A 20,000-nucleotide genomic window follows, 5' to 3' on the forward strand; every position below is an offset into this window, starting at 1 on the left:
ATGCTCTTCTGTTCAAAAATAGTGCATCTTCCAGATCGGAAGAGTTGGAGTATTCTTCTCAAAGTCATAACCAAACCACTATAAATAAATACATACTGTACAATAATATTTCTATTATGCATGAGCAGGAATTCTTCTAATAATAATAAGCATGCCAGACATTTACATAACATACAAAAAAATGTTGACAGCCAAAATGCAGCATTTTAGAAGTTTATCCCTTTACAATATTGACACAAATTATAAAATGTCAGTACATTACAAATCTAGGTCTACATGTTGTATATACATACAGATATATTCACTTACTTTTTAAAATAAAGTGCATTTTTCTTAAAAAATAAGTTTGTAATTTTGTTTCTTAATAAAATATTCCTGATAAATGGTTTGAAATGTAAACTTTCATGAAAGACGCTCTGACTGAAATTGAAATTGTTAACTGAAACTACCTTTCATAGTTGATTCAGCAAAACATGAAACCATGGAAACATTAGAACTGCACCACATTGCTGCTCAACATCAACACATGGCACTCCAAGCTCAGCATCAGCTTGACCATACATAACCTAAGATGTGTCCAGACCCGCTGCTATCTGTTACCACCATACTGTACTGTACATACATCTATATATCCTCAGGAGCTACGGCAAGTATTTTACGAATGGACGTGCATCCAGAGATGTATTACTTCTATCGATGAAGACAAACTCTAAAATGGTGGCACACAAGTCGCTCCTGTGCCATGGTAGCCCTAGAGAGTGAGGGATTTTCTTTAGGGCAACTTGGCACAAGTACACACCAGCCGATGGAGTTAGGAGTGGTTAAGTGCCCTCCAAACGCAGGCACGCACACACACACACACACACACACACACACACACACACACACACACACACACACACACTCAGGACGGGTCCTGGCACTATTTCCCAACGCCATGTGAGGAGCCATTTCCCACTGAGAGACTCTTGCTCAGCGGATGCTAAACAAGCCATGGAATCCCTGGTGGTGAAACTCTATGCAGACGTGCCATATCTGTGTTTGGGACGTTAAGACACAGAGATTAAAGCCTTTCCCCACAGCTGCGAAGAGAGAGTGTGATGTTCTTTACACTGGCACGCACGCCTCGATAACGACGAATACGCGCTCAAATATGGAGGGACTCGAAAAGCTGGTCCTGGTTATAATGCAATGCCCATGGAAAAGTACACACTCACATATCGCAGGAAGATTGCCTACAAGGGAAACTATTCATAGTCTTTTTTTTTCTTTACACAGAAGAGGAATATGATGTTATATCCATAACACTGTCCATACATCCTTTCAACTCACATTCAATTACAATATAAACCAGAAAATACTGAGTATGTGATTATGAAACTATAAATAAGAATTATGTGTGCATAATTTAACACTTGACTGGACCGACTTGACTTGACTGAATGACTGGAAAAAAAAGCTGGAAATAAAATAAAAACATTCCATTTCATGAATTGATGCATATTCATTCATAAGAACAAAACAAGACACACATTCTAATCAGTAAGGAAGTGCCTACTCCACTTGCACTTGTTTTTTCTGCTTTGGTTGTTGCAGATTTCTGGCAGATTATTTATATCCAAAAGAAGCACATGCACTTGATCTGGAGTTGGATGAGTACAAACACTCTTAGAGGACAAGAGTTCTTCACTCATGTACTCATAACAGCTTTTAGACTGATAGAAGTAGAGGTTCTAGATAAAAGTTCTAGACAGAATCTATTTGGAACCTTTTGAGCTACCAATGTACAGTATGGTAAAGAACACTTATGGAATCCTTTTTAACCTGAAGATAGAGAAGATTAAAACGGTGTTAGATTATAGGTTTCTACGAAGAATGAGTTCAACTATGGGGAAAAGTCCAATGATCAGTTTTTTTTGCTATTTTGTTCTAAGACTGTAGAATGTCATTTCCTAAAGACACTTGGATCAGATGGCCTTGGACTGTGTGGGGAAGAGAGAACTCCACACACTCCCTGACACAGTAAGATGTCACCTCTACCAGATGCGGCCCCTGCGTGAAAAGGTTTTCCATCAACGCGTGTCCCTTCACAATCAAATCAAGAGCGATTTGGTTCCACCCCTTGCACAATGGCAAGAGGCTGTAATACATACACACTCTTTAAGAGAAGGCTTTAGCCCTTAAAACAACATCCTACGGCAGGTACAAGCCTTTGATTGTACTCCGGGGACCAGTGCGGGTCGTTCAAAGGGGTCCTGTGTTTACAGACTCGCACGTTTACTTCCAGGATGTCAGTCCTGCCTTCGGCAGAAAAGCCCTCCGTCCGTCAACATCACCACTGCTGCCCACGCTGGTGTGTCAGGGGCTTCTCCGATTGCATTTCACACAAAGACAGAACTTGTTAACAGGCAAAAAAAAAAAATCCTTCACAGTGGAATTCAATTATGTTTAGGGTTGTATTGAGCAACACTACAGGCTGCAGTAAAAATAAGATAAGCGCTTGTGAAAGAACACAAGGCCTGCATTCACTCTCCTCTCTCCCGCTGCCTCATTAGGCTCCTGTGCATTTATCCTCAGGCATCTATCAAAGGTCAATTCAGTCTGTGAAAATATTTTGTCCTATGACAGCAGATATAACTGCATTTGGAGGAACAACAGGCACGTTTCTAAAATATGAAAGTTTCCCGTAAGAACTTGAAGCAGTTGGAGAATGCACCCAAGGCTTGTGTTTAATTTGTTAGGGCTCATCTCACTCAGGTTGGAGCCAAGCCAGGTCCAGGAGGTGGGGGGACACAGAGAGAGAGAGAGAGAGAGAGAGAGAGAGAGAGAGAGAGAGAGAGAGAGATAATCTATAGAACAACAAAAGCCAGCATTCTGTTTGAATTCATGGCAACTTTAGCAGCTAGATGGGAATTCCTTTCAGGAGAGAGATTCGAGTAGTCCCTTGAGAACACTGGCGATGGCTCGATACCAATCCAATAAATACAAAGACTTCCAGGGCACAAGGGCCCAGGGTCCTCCACAGACCCGCTGTTTCTCAGCCTCTAGTACACAGTCTGAGGATGTGGAGGGAGAGCGTTGGACCGCTTTAAAGATTGCAGAAGAAGACATACAGAAAAAGGGAGAAACTTTCAAAGCCAGAGACAAAGACAAGATAGAAAAATGTGCAAGAGCGAGAGGACGTATGAGGAGAGAGCAAGACAGAGACAGAGAGAGAGAGAGAGAAAAAGAGAGAAAGAGAGAGAGAGACTGTTGCATCACTGTTCTCCACCTGAGGCTTGATCCCAGCTCTCTAACCCAGTGTTATTTCAGCTAAGATGTGCATAAACAGTGTATGGTTTATCCCAACCACAGCTCCAAGCCTCGGACATAAATTACAGGGCTGGATCACAAGCAGCGCCAAACTCCGCAGACTGCCTCTCCAGCTGAAGTGTTGATGTGTGAGACAGTGGGATCTAACGCCGCTCATTTTGAAATACCAATAAGAAAAAGAAGAAAATAGCTCCCAAAAGCCTCCCAATGGCGTCATTGGGCCCTTGTGCTCAGTAGACAAACTCAGCCTGCATAATTAGCGGGGCGCAATTTGTCTCGATATTGGACGGTGGCGAGGTTTTTTTCTCTCTTTGACAAATGACTCAGCTGTCCAACCCCTCCCTCCCGCACCTCCCTAGCGAGGCTTAGGTCAATACTCGTGAGCCTCCTCCAGCTCCAGCAAGTAGACAGGGTCGGCTGGGTTGGCGGTGCACCGCAGGCCGTTGTTGGGCGGCCGCGCCGAGTGGACGCGGCTCCAGTCCCCTTTGCACAGGATCCAGGGCAGCACATCCACTTTGTAGTGGAGCTCGGGCGAGAACTCGGTGCTGATGAGGTTGGGGGCGCCGGCGCCTTTGCCGCGCGTGATGAGCTTCATGTGGTCGTCATAGCAACAGTGCTGCGCCGCCAGCGTGGTGCTGTCGAACGACAGCATGGAGCGCGCGCAGAAGTGGGCGCCGGGCTTGTAGATGTCCAGCCGCTCCTTGGGGCCGCTGGCGTCGCGCCAGCGGAACGTCTTCTGCAGCTGGCCGTCGAAGATGTTGACCGTGCTGTAGACGGCCTCGGACGGGTACGCACACGGGCAGCTAGGGAGCTCTGTCAGCACCTGGTGCAGGTACTTCTGCAGGAAGTCGTTCTTACAGTTCAGCCACTTCTCACAGCTGTCCACATCTGCGAACGGTCAATCAGAGAGAGGGAGAGAGAGAGAGAGTGAGGCAGACACATCAGCTACACCCACAAGGCTCCTTAACGCTCTCAAATCGAGCACATCGGGGCTAGAGAACATCACTGAACTGTGTGTTCTTGGCAAGTGAGGACAACGAGACGTGAGAAAGCTCACTAGCAAGCCCATTAATCATTTACAACCTGGACGAGCGCGAGCTCCACGTTCATCAGAGCAGAGACTCAGACAGGAGGCGAAGCAGGCCAGGCCAGCGCGTCTAAGGGATCGCAGCATATTAAAATGGAATATCCTACACTTGGGCTCGCTGCAATTACCCGGTACAGGAGACCATAACTATACGACAAGGTCTCAACATAGGTCACCCCCCTGCCAAATAATCAAATCGATGTTGGAGGCTGTGGTCGGGAATTGGAACACATTCATTACAAACATTTATGTTCCGTTGTATATGAAAAAATGACAAAAAAAAGCTTCTGACACTTTATCATGTTTTGTTTTCATACCGTGATCTTTATTATTATTGTAAAGTAAAAGGAGCTATCACTTTCAATGCACCGAGCCAAAAGAGGGAGACCAATAAAACAAAACTAAAAAGCAAATAATATAGTTTTTGGAAGAGGATACATTATTTCATGGTTTCTGTAGTGCTCTCCAAGGAGCAATCTGAAACGTGGTGAATGTGGGATTTTTCCTCCGCTATCTTTTTTTTCTGTGAGCGCTCAAGCAGACTCCCACTGTCTTCCTGTGATTGCAGCCCCTGAAGAGCTGTTTTCATGATGGAACAAAACCGTTTAAACTGCGGGGGGAAACGTGCATTAAACTGGACACCGTGGCTAAATCAGAGTGGTCGGCCGGGCTTGAAAAGCCCACCGGTCCAGAGGACCAGACCGAACATGTCATTAGTGTGTTCAGCTAAGATTTCCTCCAGAAGTAGAAGCGAGCGTAATACGAGACAAAAATGTGGCCAATATCTGTTCATTCATAGACACACGGGCGCAAAGTCAATCTCAACACCGTGGTCCAGAGGGTGCTATGAGAGAAGTCGACTTTTATTCACTTCATCGGTTATACATAAATAACGGCTCCCAATTTACCAATTTACCAGAGACAAATTAGGAGAGATTTTCTTTTCTGACAGACAGGATGTTTCTTTGTCATGTTGTGACACTGAATCTCTCTAAAATGTATTTGACATTGACATTGACTCTGTTGAATTTCTTGCATTATCATCATCCAACAAAATATATTGAACTATATAAACTATTATCTACTCACAGTAGTATACACAGATACAGATACAGACACATAACACATGCAAATGGACAAACACACACACACACACACTATACTGACCTGTGCCAAAAGACTGGGTGGTGTTGTCCATGGCGATAGGCATAAGCTCCGTCACTGCATTCAGGTCATCTGCAGACAGGCAAACACACAGATCAGGATCATTTCATGTCTTTGAGAACTTTCCCTTCAATCAAAACAACAATAACACATGTCTTCTGGACTAACGTTCCCTTTAATTCAAACAACAATACTAGCGGTACACAAATCAGCTCACACGCTATGCATCTACAGGAGATGGGGTGAGTGAGGTGTGGGGCATAGTGTATATTCCTGCTGTGACCCGTTGCTGGAAACTATGAAAACTGAACTGATTTCATTTTGTTACACACTGAATGTTGACTAATCTCCCCATGGGTCAGTGCACACTGTGCATTCTCCTCAGGAACACCAGAGAAGACCTAGGGAAATGCATCTGACTCTCACATGATGACCGTCTTCCACTACAGCTGCAAGAGATGAGTCTGTTCTGAGCCCAGCGAAGAGTTCTCAGACCGGGCATGGGTCTGCCTCTGATCTGGCTCCATCAGAAACGGCCGGCCGGTCATATTTAACCTCCGCCAACGGTCATATTTAACATGGGCCGACAGCGTGCTGAAATGGTGATGGATGTGAGTGTCCGTACACCAATGAGCGCAGTGTATTTCATCGTCCTTGAGGCGGCCGTCCATATGTGAATGTGTGTGTGTGTGTGTGTGTGTGTGTGTGACGTATGGCTGTGTGAGGTGCTGGCACTGGCTACAGTCTCGGCCTGCATGTGTTCGGGACAAGACTGGAGGGCCTGTCTTATAGGTTGGCCTTGGACCGCTGGAGACACACACATACACACACACACACACACACACACACACGTGTACGAGCACACACACATATACACACATACACACACACATACCCGCACAAACACACACTCACACACAGAGTGAAAGCCTTCATTCAGACACACGTGTGTGCTCTACGACCTACAAGCAATATGGAGACAGTGCATGCTGTGCGACTACTCTGAGCGCCAGTACGCTCCGTTTGGGCACACATTTGGTCAGAGGCTGATCAATGACTCTCTTTGTGTTCTGACTTTGTGTAACCTTTCTGACTTAACAGCATTACTATTGTTCAGACGTGATAATCCAATTATCTTTGCTTTAATCTGACTTTATCTAGCCTGTTAGAATCAGGCTGCTTCTGTGTAAATGTTCCATGAAAGACTCTTTCTACCTGGTCTTTTCCTCCGTGCACAATTAACATGCATATGAACTATGAGTTTACACATGTATGAGTTTCAGAAATGTTATTCATACGCTAAATAAATGTATCTTCATCCAGCTCTAAAGGCAATATGTACTGCGTGTTCTCTTGATCCATAATGTTTCACCACATCCAGTACCCACACCACAAATGACTCCTGCGGGGCCGTACTGAAGAGTTCCGTCTGGTCTGGCTGGAGCAAAGAATGATGGGAAACAGGAAGTGTGTGGATCCCCCGTTGGAAATGGAGTAGCAAGATGATGAAATGAAATGGGATGGGAGTTGAGCCGGGGGCCAAACTCCTGGTGCTCGGAAAAATATACCGCTCCTCGTCTCGACATTCTGGTACCGTCATTTCCTCCTGACATAAAAGCGCAGTCTATGGGCTGCAGTCGTGAGAAAACAAAACCACCTTGTTGTGTTTGGTCATTGAAAATGTCATAGAACTACTTTGATGAGCTAGGGGCAAAGGCATTAAAGTCTTTAAAGTTTGAAAAAGCAAAAGCATTAAAGTTTGGGGTAGCCGTGGCCTACTGGTTAGCGCTTCGGACTTGTAACCGGAGGGTTGCCGGTTCGAACTCCGACCAGTAGGCACGGCTGAAGTACCCTTGAGCAAGGCACCTAACCCCTCACTGCTCCCCGAGCGCTGCTGTTGCAGGCAGCTCACTGCGCCGGGATTAGTGTGTGCTTCACCTCACTGTGTGTTCACTGTGTGCTGAGTGTGTTTCACTAATTCACGGATTGGGATAAATGCAGAGACCAAATTTTCCTCGCGGGATCAAAAGAGTATATATACTTATACTTATACTTAAGTCTAAAGTTGACGACAGCTGGAATAAATGAGTGACCCTACAAACTATCAGCTGACACACAGACAAATGACGCGCCTGAATGGTGATTATTCAGTATCATTTTAAAATTCGCTTCAGTTGTCCATGTGTTTGTTTTCACCGAGTTGTCCCAAACTGGAAGTAGCCGTGATGTCGAGAATGACCTAGATGCCATATAGGGGAAAAAAGGTGGGCGTGGGATCTTCGCAGGGATTGTTACTAGGATTGGATTAGAAGTGTTCACTGTGGAAAAAACACCTAGAAAAGACTCATGCGAATGGTGTCGAGGTGCTGCCATACCTGGGCACCTCTCGAGGTCACACGTTCTGGACTCTGTTGCCGTACAGGCGTAGCCACAGGAACGAACTCTCTTCTGGTTGCCATGGCCACAGGTGACGCTGCAGGGCGACCATTCACTCCACTCCTCCTCCTCGTACTCTGTTGGGGGTGGACGGGGGTAGGAGAGAAGAGTCCAGCGTGTACACATTAGAAAAGCACGGCCCATGTCACCGTGTATATCCAATCTGTGTTTTCAAATGAGACTTTTTTCTTTTTTTTTTCGAAGTTTCTCGTCATGCTGTAAGTTTGCAAAACCAAAAACTCAAGCAAACGTTCTGAGGACGTAGTTCTCCCTGGACATGGACACTGGACTAAGGATAACAGTTGAAAGTGAACAATTTGGAATGGGTTGGGTTATGGTGGGGGGGGGGGGCATGGAGTCCAGTGGCAGGCAGGACATTAGAAAAGCAGCCCAGCCTTTGAAGTGAGACTAGCACATTCCTCGCTCTGTCGGCGGTGCTCCGTGCAGTAAAGCCATCAGAGGGAATGAGCTGAAGCCACAGCACGAGCCTCTCACTGTCAACACAGCAGCAGCAGGCCAGGGACTCCTGCAACTCACTCAGTGACACCTTCCCCTACGCCCTTTACACAGCGGTCAGAGCCCAGCGGACAGCACAGCCCTCCACCCAACGGCTTTCCTCTACAATGAGCACAATGAGGTGACTGGCACTTAGCTGATGCTTTTATCTAAAGCAGCATGGTCTTGCAACGGCAGGTTCGGGAGAGAAATCATTAAAGTGCCCCCACACACACACACACCTTTCAGATCCACTAACAAGCAGCGTCCAAGCATCCAAGCAGAGCATCATCAGTGGATCTAACAGAGGGCAGAAATACCCAAACGGCCAGCCAGGGAGTGAGACTGGGCATCTCGGCTTTCAGTCCACACAGCGACGGTAACGACGCGTGACTGTATTAATATCACGCACAGTGTGTCTCGGTAAAATATAATCGCACTAATGAACAGGATATGAAGCTAACTGGCACATTGGCATTGGTGTGTGTGTGTGTGTGGTAATAAATTTGTCAGTGGTGAACTCCACTTATAGCAGTGCGAAGGCCAGCCAACACAAACACTTCAGCGGGACAGATTAGTTTCTCTTTTTTACCCTTCCTTTATTCTCTCTCTCTCTCTCTCTCAGTCTCTGTCTCTCTCTCTCTGTCTCTCTCTCTGTCACTGTTTCCTGAACAAAGGGGTGAGAGAGAGAATATGGGAGAGGAGAGAGGGAGAGAGAAGCAGGGAGAGAGAGAGAAGCAGGGAGAGGAGAGAGAGGGTAGAGGGGAGAGAGGGTAGAGGAGATGAGAGGAGGGGAGAGGAGAGAGGAGAGAAGAGGGGAGAGAGGAGTGTGGAGAGGAGAGGGGAGGGGGTAGAGGAGAGAGAGGGTAGAGGAGATGAGGAGGGAGGGAGAGGGAGAAGGAGGGGAGGAGAGGAGTGTGGAGAGGAGAGGGGAGGGGGGTAGAGGAGAGAGGGGAGAAGAGGGGAGAGAGGAGTGTGGAGAGAGGAGGATGTGGAGAGGAGGATGTGGAGAGGAGGATGTGGAGAGGAGGATGTGGAGAGGGGAGAAGAGGGGAGGGGAAACAGCAGACTGATTAGTTCATGTTGCCCCCGTGCTGCCCGGGTCCTGACGGCTAATGTGTCCTGACCGGGCTGGGCTGGTCTGGGCTGGTCTGGGTTGGTCTGGGCTGGTCTGGGCTGGTCTGGGCTGGTCTGGGCTGGTCTGGGCTGGTCTGGGCTGGTCTGGGCTGGTCTGGGCTGGTCTGGGCTGGTCTGGGCTGGTCTGGGCTGGTCTGGGCTGGTCTGGGCTGGTCTGGGCTGGTCTGGGCTGGTCTGGGCTGGTCTGGGCTGGTCTGGGCTGGTCTGGGCTGGTCTGGGCTGGTCTGGGCTGGTCTGGGCTGGTCTGGGCTGGTCTGGGCTGGTCTGGGCTGGTCTGGGCTGGTCTGGGCTGGTCTGGGCTGGTCTGGGCTGGTCTGGGCTGGTCTGGGCTGGTCTGGGCTGGTCTGGGCTGGTCTGGGCTGGTCTGGGCTGGTCTGGGCTGGTCTGGGCTGGTCTGGGCTGGTCTGGGCTGGTCTGGGCTGGTCTGGGCTGGTCTGGGCTGGTCTGGGCTGGTCTGGGCTGGTCTGGGCTGGTCTGGGCTGGTCTGGGCTGGTCTGGGCTGGTCTGGGCTGGTCTGGGCTGGTCTGGGCTGGTCTGGGCTGGTCTGGGCTGGTCTGGGCTGGTCTGGGCTGGTCTGGGCTGGTCTGGGCTGGTCTGGGCTGGTCTGGGCTGGTCTGGGCTGGTCTGGGCTGGTCTGGGCTGGTCTGGGCTGGTCTGGGCTGGTCTGGGCTGGTCTGGGCTGGTCTGGGCTGGTCTGGGCTGGTCTGGGCTGGTCTGGGCTGGTCTGGGCTGGTCTGGGCTGGTCTGGGCTGGTCTGGGCTGGTCTGGGCTGGTCTGGGCTGGTCTGGGCTGGTCTGGGCTGGTCTGGGCTGGTCTGGGCTGGTCTGGGCTGGTCTGGGCTGGTCTGGGCTGGTCTGGGCTGGTCTGGGCTGGTCTGGGCTGGTCTGGGCTGGTCTGGGCTGGTCTGGGCTGGTCTGGGCTGGTCTGGGGAGGGGTGTGGAGAGGGGAGGGATGTGGAGAGGATGTGGAGGGGAGGATGTGGAGAGGGAGGATGTGGAGAGGGAGAGAGGGGAGCAACAGGCCCTGATTGGTTCATGTTGCCCCCGTGCTGCCCGGGTCCTGACGGCTAATGTGTCCTGACCGCGCTGGGCTGGTCTGGGCTGGTCTGGGCTGTGCTGCTGGCGGTTAGCAGTGTGTTGCTAATTGTGAGCCGGGGGCCAGGACCAGAGGAGCCTACAGCATCTGCTGCCAAGGGAAACAGGGAGGTGTTGATGACATGCCCCTCATCCCCTCCTCCCTCCCTCCCTCCCTCCCCTCTCTTTTCCCCCTTCTTTCTTTAATCCTGGAATGTTTGAACCCTGTGCTCTCTCTCTCTCTCTGTCTCTTGTCTCTCTCACTCTCTTCCTCCCTCCATCTCTCTCTCACTCTATCTCTTTATATCCCTCTCTCTCTTTCTCCCTACTTCCTCTCTCTTTTTCTCTAAAGAACAGTCCCTCTGAGTGGGATTGAAAAACAACCTGACTTTAAAGGATGCCGCTCTCTGCCTCTCTCTCTCTCTCTCCCTCTCTCTTCCTCCCTCCATCTCTCTCTCTCTCTCTCTCTCTCTCACTGGCGATGAGTACCGTAAGGCCTGGCGTCTCCTCAAGGCTCAGAGGTGTTTCCAAATCTGGGCCAATCAAAGATTTTCCAAATGGAAAAACACTTAAACTGGCTGAGTACCCTGTGAAACTTCAAAGGGATTTTCTTGTTGACAACTCCACACAACCCCTTAAAATAGCTAACCTCGTAAACATTGTATTGCAAACCCCTCTGTATCTCCAGTAGGCAATAACACCGTACAGATGCAATGGTTATTAGTGAATAGCATAGGCCTGCATTGAGTGTGCTGCTGTGTAGTTTGATGCAACAGCCTGTATTGTAGATAGACTCTGATGCAACATCCTATGTAGATAGATTCTGCTGCAACATCCTGTATTGTAGATTGACTCTGATGCAACATCCTGTAGATTGACTCTGATGCAACATCCTGTATTGTAGATAGACTCTGATGCAACATCCTGTATTGTAGATTGACTCTGATACAACATCCTGTATTGTAGATAGACTCTGATGCAACATCCTGTATTGTAGATAGACTGTGATGCAACATCCTGTATTGTAGATAGACTGTGATTTTTTAAAGGATCTGCTTTTGGTCCGCATCAGAGGTGTGTTTCAGTTTCAGTTTTCAGTTTTCAACGTTTTTCACCTGCTTTGAACTCACAGAACCTGAACTCGCTTTCAAACCTGAAGAAATATTTTATTCTGAAGAACGCAGTCCCCAGTGAACAGCCTTGGATACTGGACTAAGGGTAGCATATTAAAACAGGACAAATTGGAATGTTTTCACAACGTTAAAATTAAAAAGTTTTAAAAGGAAAACATGTTTGACTTGAACTCTCAGCCCTGTTTGGTGAACACACTTCAGATACGGGCCAGACGCCATTCAGAGTCGGTTGCCATCTGGGCCGTTTGCTGCTCTCTGTACAGCCAAAGGAAAATCCTATTCCTCTATCACCACACACACACACACACACACACACACACACACACACACACACACTGGCAGATTTACGGCGTCATTAGCATACTTCGTATTTGCATCCTGTGTTTTACACTAATGCTTGGGTTTGGTACACATATCTGGTGTCGGCCTCCACCACTCAGCATATTCATTAGCGTCTCTTTTCCCCCATAATGCCGCTGTGGACGCCGATGCTGTGGATCGGCCCCTGGCCTGGTGACCGCTGTAGTCTGTGAGGTGCATGTGTTGACACGACCGCAGCGGGCGCAGTCTGTAATCACTTGCTTCGGCCTGGCAGTGGGAACGGACCACACAGCTCTGGAGTCGCCCTCTAATAACATGGAGCCAACGGCCCTCTAATGACACGGAGCCAACGGCTGTGCTGTGGTGTGTGTGTGTGTGTGTGCTGTGGTGTGTGTGTGTGTGTGTGTGGTGTGTGGTGTGTGTGTGTGTGTGTGTGTGTGTGTGCTGTGGTGTGTGTGTGTGCTGTGGTGTGGTGTGTGTGTGTGTGTGCTGTGCTGTGGTGTGTGTGTGTGTGCTGTGGTGTGTGTGTGGTGTGGTGGAGCAACCAACCCCTTAGCTGCCTCAATCCTAATTAGCCATGTTATTTATGCATGAAGATCACATATTTCCTCCCCTTTCACTACATATTTACTTCATATTTTATTATTTTATGTTGCAAAATGTAAATATGAAGCGAAAGTGAAAACGCTTGAAATGTGAACTTCATATGTTGCGTATTTTACACAATTATATAACTGCTAGAGATTATGTAGCCTACAGATTTACTGCATGTCTTTCTTCATGTGAGTGTGTGTGTGTGTGTGTGTGTGTGTGTGTGCGTGTCCCTTTGCTGCTCACTAGCGCACTAGGCCCGCTCTACAAAAACACAAAGCTCGACGCTCTGCATGGCGAGGACCAGTGTCACCTTCAAAAGAAACACAAAGGCGCTGACGCTTCAGTGTCTGCGGTCACTAAAGTGGATCTAACAGACTCCTCTCCCCTCCTCTCCCTGTTTCCCTCCTCTCCTCTCCCCTCCTCTCCTCTCCTCTCCTCTCTCTGTTCTCCTCTCCTCTCCCCTCCTCTCTCTCCTCTCTCTCCTCTCCTCTCTCTGTTCTCCTCTCCTCTCCCCTCCTCTCCTCTCCTCTCTCTCCTCTCCTCTCCTCTCTGTTCTCCTCTCCTCTCCCTCCTCTCCTCCCCTCCTCTCCCTGTTTCCCTCCTCTCCTCTCCTCTCCTCTCCTCTCTCTCTGTTCTCCTCCTCTCCTCTTCTCCTCTCCTCTCTCTGTTCTCCTCCTCTCCTCTTCTCCTCTCCTCTCTCTGTTCTCCTCATCTCCTCTTCTCCTCTCCTCTCTCTGTTCTCCTCCTCTCCTCTCCTCCCTCTGTTCTCCTCCTCTCCTCTTCTCCCCTCCTCTCCCTGTTCCCTCCTCTCCTCTCCTCTCCTCTCCTCTCCCTCTGTTCTCCTCCTCTCCTCCCTCTGTTCTCCTCCTCTCCTCCCCTCTCTCTCTGTTCCCCTCCCCTCCTACCCTCTCCCTCTGTTCTCCTCCTCCTCTCTCTCTCCGTTCCTCTCCCTCTCTTCTCCTTTCCTCCTCTCCTCTCTCGCTGTTCTCCTCCTCCTCTCCATGCTCTGGTGCTCAAATGAATAAATCCAGACTTGCTCTCTCTTCACTCTCTGTCTTTTAGAGCCTGAGCATCTCCTCCAATCTGTACATAACCGTTACAAAGCTGATCAGTCAACATATTGCAACTCAGAATGACTTATCGAGCAACAACAATATTTGTCGCTCAGCAACTGTCACAAGTAACATTTGAAAACTAACTGTAGTTTGTCATAGCAACATATCTCTCTCTCTACTCTCTCTTTGTCCCTCTCCCTCCCTGCCTCTCTCTCTCTGCATCAGTCCTTCTCTCTTCCTCCCTCTCTCACCTCTGTCCATCTATCTCTCTCTGTCCCTTAGCGTTTCTGGTCCATCTCCGGTTTCCTCTGTGTCTCTATGTTTTTTTACTCGTAACAGCGTGCTGTGTTGTGTTGTGTTGTGTTGTGCTGTGTTGTACTGTGTTGTGTTGTGCTGTGTTGTACTGTGTTGTACTGTGTTGTGCTGTGTTGTACTGTGTTGTGCTGTGTTGTGTTGTGTTGTGCTGTGTTGTGTTGTGTTGTGCTGTGTTGTGTTGTGTTGTGTTGTGCTGTGTTGTGTTGTGTTGTGTTGTGCTGTGTTGTGTTGTGCTTTGCGGAATTGTGTTGTGTTGTGTTGTGTTGTGTTGTGTTGTGTTGTGTTGTGTTGTGTTGTGTTGTGTTGGGCTGGGCTGGGCTGTGCTGTGCTGTGCTGTGCTGTGCTGTGCTGTGCTGTGCTGTGCTGTGTGTGCTGTGCTGTGTTGTGTTGTGTTGTGTTGTGTTGTGTTGTGCTGTGCTGTGTTGTGTTGTGTTGTGTTGTGTTGTGTTGTGCTGTGCTGTGTTGTGTTGTGTTGTGTTGTGTTTTGTCATGCTGTATTGTGTTGTGCTGTGCTGAGCTGTGCTGTGCTGAGCTGTGCCTGGTTTTACTGTCCTGTACTGTGCCACCCTACTCACTGACCCTATCAGCTCACTGGATGATGAGGTATTATGCTCAGAGGAGGAAACAAAAACATATAAAAGGTCTAGAACAATGGGCATGCAGCAGACCTGGGGCAGCTTATCTGTGTAGGAGATTTCCCATTGAGGGAGAGCAGAACTGACAGCACATTACTGATGCCTCTGTGAAAGAGGAAGTTCTGATCATAAAACAGATTACTTAACTTGTATTCAGAACTCAGACCCGGGGATATTTACTTTCATGTTCTGTAAAAAGCCATGGAAGAGCTGCCTAAAAAGAAAAGAAAACAAAAGGGTGGGGGTGGGGGGTGACATGGTTTTTGGGGGGGGGGGGGGGGCTGGGTATATTTACTTGAGCGCAACCTAAATCATTCAAAGGTTCAGAGCTCTTAAGCATGATCTTTGATGGTGTTTAAAAAAGGGCATGAACGTTCATCAGAGGACAAAATATAAAGGTCTCTGTGTGAATACTCTTCTGGGCATTTTTAATGGCTACACTAAAAGACATAAGCCACAAGTTCAGCTTGTTTGATGGAAAATAAAAAGCGTTTTTTCACAACAGTGCCCCCACCCCCCAGTGCCCCCACCTCCTTATTTCTGTTTACAACTGATAGGCATCAAAAGCGGAGTCGGCGCACGTCGCCCCAGGACTGACATGTTTACGCCGGGCCGGCTCGAGTGCAAGCTTATATCATAAATCATGTCCAGGGAACTGAGGAGTCCGAGGCCCTCCATGGCGGTTTGGAGCACAAGAGAGGAAATCGGCTGAAGAAAAAACACTTCAGAGCGCCCAGCGAGAACGCAGTCGGGCCGACGTTGACAAAGCGCAAAGACAAGCAATCATAACTTCCATGACAGAGCAGAACCAAAACACTAGCCCAAAGCATGCAGGCTCTCAGACGCGCCCTTCTGAAATATCAACATGCATTGCTGGTCATCTGTCATCCACCGCTTCAGCCCAGCTTCAAAGTGATGCAAGACTCCACTGTTCAACACTTGAGTCTGACTGTTGACATTCGCATACAAAAACCAAGAGAAATATGGGCCTTAACACCTCCTCATTACGCTCAAGTGTAACATGACTCTATCAAGTTACACAGTTTTTCTTCTGTCACCATTACATTTAGTTAAGGCCTGTTTCAGCAAGACTTTCAGGGATTGGCCTCGAGCAGTGGCATGTCTGAGTAGGCCTCAGTGTACTACAATTTGGGTTTAGACAGTAATACAAGAGAAGTGTGTCCTCTAACATTCACTGTGCCAACACTGTTGTTCTTGTAGTCAAATAATATAGTCCAAGTATGTCTCAAGCATTAATTGGGCAAGTACAAACTCAAGTTGACTAGAATGGATACAAGTTATGGTGATGTATGCCAAAGGATCTCAACAAACTGAAATAAGGAACATTTGACAACATGACAGAACTGTACATACAGTACATACAGTATGAGACAAATCAGCATGCAAATCTCGATCCTCTCTTTCAGCACGGGAGTTTTGAACATTCTGATTCTAATAAAAGATTCCGTTCCGTACAAATGTAAGGTTCTAAAATTCCATGTTAAATTCAGTGCAGAGGGGTCTGAGTGGACCCAGATATCTTTTAGAACTTTCATTTTCCAACATTCTCGTCACACCGGAGTGACCACAGATATGAATACGTCTATGGGTGTGACGGTACCTGCAGCATCCCTCCACCACACACTCACCGTAGTTGTCTTTGGAATACCAGCCCTTCCACCTGTTCTCCCAGTCTCCTCCGACCCCGCTGAGAACGGCGTCGTCCCCGTCGATCGAGTAGTCCTCATCACTGTCCTCCAGGCTGCCCTGGCCTTGGCTGTCCTCTGTCGGGTCGTGGTACTCCCAGAACAGCGGCCAGAACAGCTTCCTGTGGCCCAGCCAGTCCTCGGACGACAAGGACCAGTCGTTGCGGCTCTCCTTGGCCAGGTCCATCTCGATCTCCATCTGGGGGTTGTCCACCACCTCGATAGTCACCTGGAGAATAAAGCGACCGCATCAGACACAGACTTTTACTCTACTGATATTTATATTTTAACCGTATCTATGTATTTTGTGGTTTTCTGCCTATGACCTATTTTATTTCCTATATTTATTGAACTACTTTATTCATTTCTACAATTTATTTATTTGCTAACTCATTTATTTATTTTTACGTTCACTGTTTTATTTGACCTTATTTCCTAATTCAGTTTTTGCACTATAGAGTGCCTCATAGTCTCTCCATTCTGTCAGGTCTTGTAGTGTTATTGTGTGGTCTTGTGTGTATGTATTTTGTATCTATGTGGTCTTGTATGTATTGTGTATGTATGTGGGCTTAAGCTACACCTTTACTACACTTTGGAAAGCACCTTGTATTGCTAGGCGCTATACAAATAAACCTTGATTGATTGATTGATTGATTGATTGATTGATTTATTGGGGCATGTAAGTAGTGGTATACAAGTCTTACGTTGTTTTTGTTTTGAATGTAAATTCTGAATGTCAACATGAGGAAACGTTGTATTAATCAATGTATAAACCTCGGCTTATAGTTGGGAAATTACGGTATTCCTAAAACAGGCTAAAGTTCATCTTCAATGAAAATGTGAGAAAATAATTAATATAGGGGGAAAAAAACACATTAACTAGTGAAGCCATGTTTGCACTTTGCTTGGCTGCTTGTAATGTCACAAGTTAGCTCGGTGGTTTTACAGTTGACCAAATTTACTGACACATTAAAAGTCATCAATCATTGCCACATACTGCCACAAATAAGATATGCAATCTAACGCCGCGATGTCTGTGTTGAAATACTGCTCCACTGTTTCTGCTGTGCATGCTGTCGGCCTCTGTGCTGACTGGTTCATGCCTGAGCTTGCTGCTTCGGGGGCAGGCGCTCGCGGCAACAGATAGCAGGGCTCCAGACGTCCATTCTGCAGGCCCGGACAAAGGGCTGGCTGTTTATTTTCCTCACTGCGTAACAATCTGATGGCAGCTACAACTGTTTATACAGGCTTGCTTTTGTACTGCATCCCTCAAAGCAGGCGCGTGGGCAACAGTAGCAGCGACACACACTCCCTCACCCACTCACCCCACCCGCCAGGCACCCACCACCTCCCGCCTCCAGCCCATCCAACACTCCGCTTCTAGAATCCACGGGTTCTGGAGGGGCTGCTTTCTAGAACCCAGCTGTTGTTTTCTGTTTGTGGTTCTAAATGAGCATCAAACAGATGCACTACGTAAACCATGAGCAACCCCAGTGCCGATGGTGAGATAATCACCAACCTCATAGCTCGAGGCAGAGTCAAGCGTGAAAGAGGAATGCAGAGATGGTAAAAACAGTGAACTCATGAGGCAGATACAGTTGACAGCCATTGTTTTTGGCTGCTGAGGTACGGGAAGTGACGGAGCCTTGGTGTCCGACTAAGAGCTATTTCCACAGTAGGACATGATTAGAGGAATAGTTTCATTTCAGTGAACCTTTGTTTGAAATCGTGCTGAATGAGAGTAGAATAACCTGATGAGGGACTGGGGATACTCGTCTACCAGGTGCGCTTGAAACCCAAGCTTTACTCGAGTCCTCTAGACTTCAATAGTTGAAAGTATAAAACTCTTAACTGCAGGTCATTAGACAGGCTGCTGAGTCATGTGCATTGTTAAAGTCAGAAACAAAATGGCGACCGGATAATGCTGTCATCAGTTTCCCCATTCTAAAGACCTAATATAACCTTTTGGCAGCGCCATGCCCAACATACTACTGGACCATAACAAGTCTGGCTCACTCAAAAGCAATGATGACCTTTCGATGTGATAACAAGATAGAAAACCCTAAAACTGGGGAATGGTTGTGGGAACTGGTTGGAGCGGAAAGGCATATAAAAGCTAAATGGCTTTGATGGGCATATGGAGGAAGGACCATTCCCACTTGGAAGAATAGAACATTTTCCTCCATTAGAAGAAGCAAGGATATTTTTTTTTACACAGTTGGTTACCCATATTCCCTTGTGTCATTTTTTCCCCGAAGTCTAACTTCATTTCCTTTTAAATCCACTTGCACACATAAAGTCCATAATGACACTAAAAATAAAAGAAACATTTCTTCCCGCCAAAACTTCCAGTTTAAAAAGCCCCTTTTTAAAAAGATTGAGATCTATGACTGGAGAGAACATTACAAACTGCTTGTTAAAATAATATGGTGCCCTTTCACCTCCTGACTACTCTTGTTATTGTTCTGCACTTTTTTTCCCCCCTCCTCTCTCAGATGCTCTGAGCCACACACGCACAACTCTGCACAGATGTTTCGGCATCATGGTCGACCTGGAGCACGCCATACTAGCGCCAGGGCGTGCGGTGTAAATTTAGAGGCCTCTGGCGGAGATCAGCTGGGTCCGGAGGAGGTACAGACCTGGTGCGCGAGCACTCGAGGCCTGGACCCGGCTGGACGAATGGGGGACCAGCGTGCAGTGTGAACACAAACACAGTGGGAAACAACGAGATCAGAGGTTAATTACTGCCCAGGAAAAAGCTGTTGCCAAATGAGATTAATTAATTCGGCCCAACAGCCACAGGACATTACTGCACCATTTCTCTTTTTTTATGAGTGATTAAGTGCTACCTAGGAAAGGCAAGGTCTGGGGGAGTTCCAAGGATTTATTGGGATGATACTTTTAAAAATGAACAATATTTTTAGATTGATGAGACTGAGAACAATGATGGGGCAAGCAGCTTATTTTGTCAGTCAACACTGATGTTTTGTGATGTTTTTATAGTTATTAGCCCATTACAATTCCAGCACAAACCCATAAAACTGGATTCACAAAGCAGCAAGTAAGTGAGAAATGATTTATGACAAACATTGATATCAAGTATTCCTTCCTTTTGGGTATACATGCATAGCCGTGAAGTTTTATTCCACATGAATGGACAGCATGTGAGTTCTGAGTTCATGTGAGCACATTCAATACATATGGACATATACACATTACGATCATATACATACATATACATTCAATATGAATGGACAAAATGTTCAATACATATGGATACCAGTATGTATTACAATCATATACATACATATACAGTACATTCAATATGAATGGGCAGTACGTGTGTCTGCATCTGACCTGAATGTTGGGGTTCTGTGAGCCCAGGTCCTTGGCCAGGTCCGGGAAGTTCTTCAGGTCCAGGACGAAGGGCTCCTGCTCCTGTGGGGCAGGTTTGGGCAGCGAGGCGTCGGAGCGGAGGTGCGACCACCTGCGCTTGTGCCGGCGGGTCAGCGAGAGCGTGTCGGACCTCAGCTGGTT

General features: G+C 47.6%; 1 protein-coding gene across 1 annotated transcript in view; it reads right to left on the reverse strand.

The window, feature by feature from the left end:
• Nucleotides 1-3,682: 3,682 nt before the first annotated feature.
• The window catches only part of ism2a (isthmin 2a), a 24,749-nt gene continuing 8,431 nt past the window's right edge, over nucleotides 3,683-20,000 (reverse strand). Inside the window, exons 2-6 of the mRNA XM_048270736.1 lie at nucleotides 19,821-20,000; nucleotides 16,407-16,692; nucleotides 7,939-8,076; nucleotides 5,567-5,635; nucleotides 3,683-4,200 (exon numbers count right to left, since the gene is read on the reverse strand). The exon at nucleotides 19,821-20,000 is cut by the window's right edge and continues 63 nt beyond it. Coding sequence (XP_048126693.1) covers nucleotides 3,683-4,200; nucleotides 5,567-5,635; nucleotides 7,939-8,076; nucleotides 16,407-16,692; nucleotides 19,821-20,000 — 1,191 coding nt within the window. The remainder of the gene's footprint in view (nucleotides 4,201-5,566; nucleotides 5,636-7,938; nucleotides 8,077-16,406; nucleotides 16,693-19,820) is intronic.

Source organism: Alosa alosa, chromosome 19, assembly GCF_017589495.1.
Source record: "Alosa alosa isolate M-15738 ecotype Scorff River chromosome 19, AALO_Geno_1.1, whole genome shotgun sequence".
Classification (NCBI taxonomy): Eukaryota; Metazoa; Chordata; class Actinopteri; order Clupeiformes; family Clupeidae; genus Alosa; species Alosa alosa.